This window comes from Nestor notabilis, unplaced genomic scaffold (genome assembly GCF_000696875.1).
Source record: "Nestor notabilis isolate BGI_N333 unplaced genomic scaffold, ASM69687v1 scaffold20577, whole genome shotgun sequence".
NCBI lineage: Eukaryota > Metazoa > Chordata > Aves > Psittaciformes > Psittacidae > Nestor > Nestor notabilis.
In genome coordinates this window covers 1-2,927 of record NW_009938061.1, presented here as the reverse complement: position 1 = coordinate 2,927, position 2,927 = coordinate 1, and the positions used below count along the sequence as shown (strand labels likewise).

The 2,927-nt window shown below is 45.7% G+C and overlaps 1 protein-coding gene across 1 annotated transcript in view; it reads right to left on the bottom strand.

Annotated features, from left to right (window-relative positions):
- GORAB (golgin, RAB6-interacting) overlaps nt 1–2,183 on the bottom strand; it is a gene marked incomplete at its 5' end in the record, with an annotated part of 7,860 nt that extends 5,677 nt beyond the window's left edge. Inside the window, one exon of the mRNA XM_010019140.1 lies at nt 1,835–2,183. Within this exon, the coding sequence (XP_010017442.1) occupies nt 1,835–2,183 (349 nt within the window). The remainder of the gene's footprint in view (nt 1–1,834) is intronic.
- Between the last annotated feature and the right edge of the window lie 744 nt (nt 2,184–2,927).

Below are 2,927 nucleotides of genomic sequence, written 5' to 3'. Positions count from 1 at the left end.
GAGTTATATGAATTCCATTTCCTAGGCTACATCCACTAAGAGACACAACTAGTCCCAGAGGATGGAAGGCAAGAGGACACAACACACATCAACACAGCTGGACAGGATTAAGGAGACACAAAACCTGCTTTGCTGCTTTTCTATCCTGTTGTATTCTTCATGTCCTCTTTCAAGAAGTCTCAGTTTAAAAATAGCTTAGCTTAAAAACACCCAAGTAACTCAGCTATGTTACTCTTAACCATATCTGCACAAGAGTATCTCTTCAGAGTTCTCCTCAACACTCTATTCCTACAATTTCATACAGAGAAATATTTTCAGTAAGATTAAATTCAAGTCCAGAGGCTAAAATTAATTCAGCAGATTCAGGGGGTGATTGTTGTAACTAAGTGTCATTTGCTCCCCACAGAGGGAAAAACATCTCTGCAAAGCTTTAGCGATCTTTTTCTCAGTCAGTGTCTATTTTTTCCACTACCAGGAAGGAGCTTAGCAGTCAGTACTACTGGCCAGCTGCACCCACATGAGGAATCTGGCACTGCTTTTCAAAGTGCTGCTCTTCTGTTGAAGGGATAGCTATCTGCAAGTAAGGTGATTCCAGCCAGGAGTTGGGCAGGTAAATGGCAGCAGCATGGCCAGCAGCTGCAGCCTCTCAAGGTACACCTCTGCAAAACAGAACCTCCTGGATCCTTTTGAGTTTTGAATTTGAGAGAAGCTATGCACTGCTTCTCCACACAAGTGCTGCTGACTGCCACAGTCCTGCCTCTCCAGCAGGAAGCATCTTCAGTCGCCTCCGAAATCCTACAGACAGATCTAACCAGGCATCAGGTCTGGCACACCACACCTGGAAAGCTGCTGATCCCTGTTTTGGAGGAATACAAATGATGCAAGGAAGTTTAGAGGACAGCTAGTGTTTGTTGATTATATTAGGCAGAAAAGCTTGGGCTTGCATAGGAACTCAAGGCTGCAGCAGTACTGTTTTAAAAATAAACTATATGCCCTAGAAAAAGAATTAACCCTTTTTCTCCTCACACCTTGCTTTGCCTGCTGAGGAAGAAAATAAAATTGGCACATGGATACATACAGGAAAACAAACAGACGTAAACCAAGTAACAGACAGACAACGCAAAACCAAATAATTTCTCACACTGGAAGTGACTGCCCTCTCCAGCACTTAGGCTACCATCTGAATTCTGGGTGATGAACTAGTGTAATTGCCACATTCAATCAGACTCTCAGAGAGCCATGTTCAGTACTTTTTCCTTTATCTCTCTCTTACATGTAGCAGTTTGATGCTTCTGTGGGAGACAGGCACCCCACTGCTGGCTGATGCACAGGGTGAGAGCCATGAAATTGGTCTCATCTTAAATCTTAAAAGCTAGAGAACTGCTTAAATCTGAAATTTTACCTCCTTATCAACACTTTTGGCATTAAGAAATCTGCAGCAATATTGTAAACGGAATACAAAGTTACACAAATCACAGCATATGTACTCCCAAAAGGGCTTTTTGTTGTTGCTGCTGGCTTGCATACACAGCATGATGGTGAGCACATAAGACAGTCCTACATCTTGGGCACTTTATGATATACAGTCCTACAGACGTAGGAAATTACCAGAAGACAGCATGGTGTGTATCTGCATGGATTACACTACAAAATCAGGTCCTGAATCAGGTTTAACACAACTAGATATGAAAACCAAAGGTTCAGTGCAGAGACAGCAAATGTGATCCCTCAAACCTTCCTATTAGATACAGAAAAATTCACTTTAATTCACAACAAAAGAATGAATGAATATAGAACAACAAAACCCGTCCCCTGATTTTACCAACTTACTAACAATTCCACTTTCTTTTTTTCCACTTTGGATTTGGGCTTTGCAGGGCAGGTCTGGGCACTGTCACTGCCATTACAGGGATCTAGTGGTGTCACTTCCTTCTCCTGGTCTCGGTTGCCATTTTGTATTTTATCTCCTGCTGAAGGAGGATGAGCTGGTGGCACAGGCCGCTGAGGATGACAAAGCTTGTGCTTTGGTACAGAAAGTAACTGCTCAGGAGGAACAGAGGCTGCTCCACCCTGCAGTCCCAGCTTCTGACATTGCTGCTGGAGAGCTTTTTCTCGCTGGGATTGCTTCCGACTCTTATTCACAGTGTGGGGGCGATGCTGCTGCTCTGAGGGTTCATACAAATCTATCAATGGATGAGGCAGAAATAGGATTAAAAGCAAATCTTAAGATCAAGACAGACTCTCTGAATAAGCTTTTCTGGGCAAGCAAACTGGTGTAAAATGAACATAAGGAAAAGACATGCCAGGCTGTCAAGGGAAGGCAACATATGGGTAAATCCAGGAACCTGGAAATATTTTGTTAGCCTAGGAATCAAGAGTTTTAAAGGATCTGAACATCCAAAATGAGAAAAGGGAGGAATAAGGGGCCTGGACTACGGGACTAAAGAGCCATAGGTAGGAACAAGGCGACTCTTAGGGCAATCGTGGAGAGATGGATCTAGGAATAAAGAAGGGTCCCAGGCAGTCTGGAGGGCAAACTGGGGGTTTATGAAGTGAAGAATAGGGAAGGACAAGTTGACAGACAAGGAAGAGGTTAGGAACACGGGTGGGGTAGCGAACAGGAAGATGTAGGTGCAGGACGACGGGCTAGAGCATCTGGAAAAGTGACAGGTCTGCGGGTTGAGAGACAGAGGGGCTGGCTGGAAGACCGACGGCAGCAGCGAGAGATGGAGTCTGGGACGGGAGGGGCCGAAGGACTGGCTGGGGGAAACAAGGGGCTCCCTGGAGAACCAGAGGTGTTTGATGCGGGGATGGTCTGGAAGACCTGAGGAGATGGACAAAGGTGTGGATGTAGGGGGCTGAGGGGCCGGGAGGCTGAGGGGCCGCGGGGAGGCAGGTGCACCTGCGGCAGCTGACCGGGTGCCGAG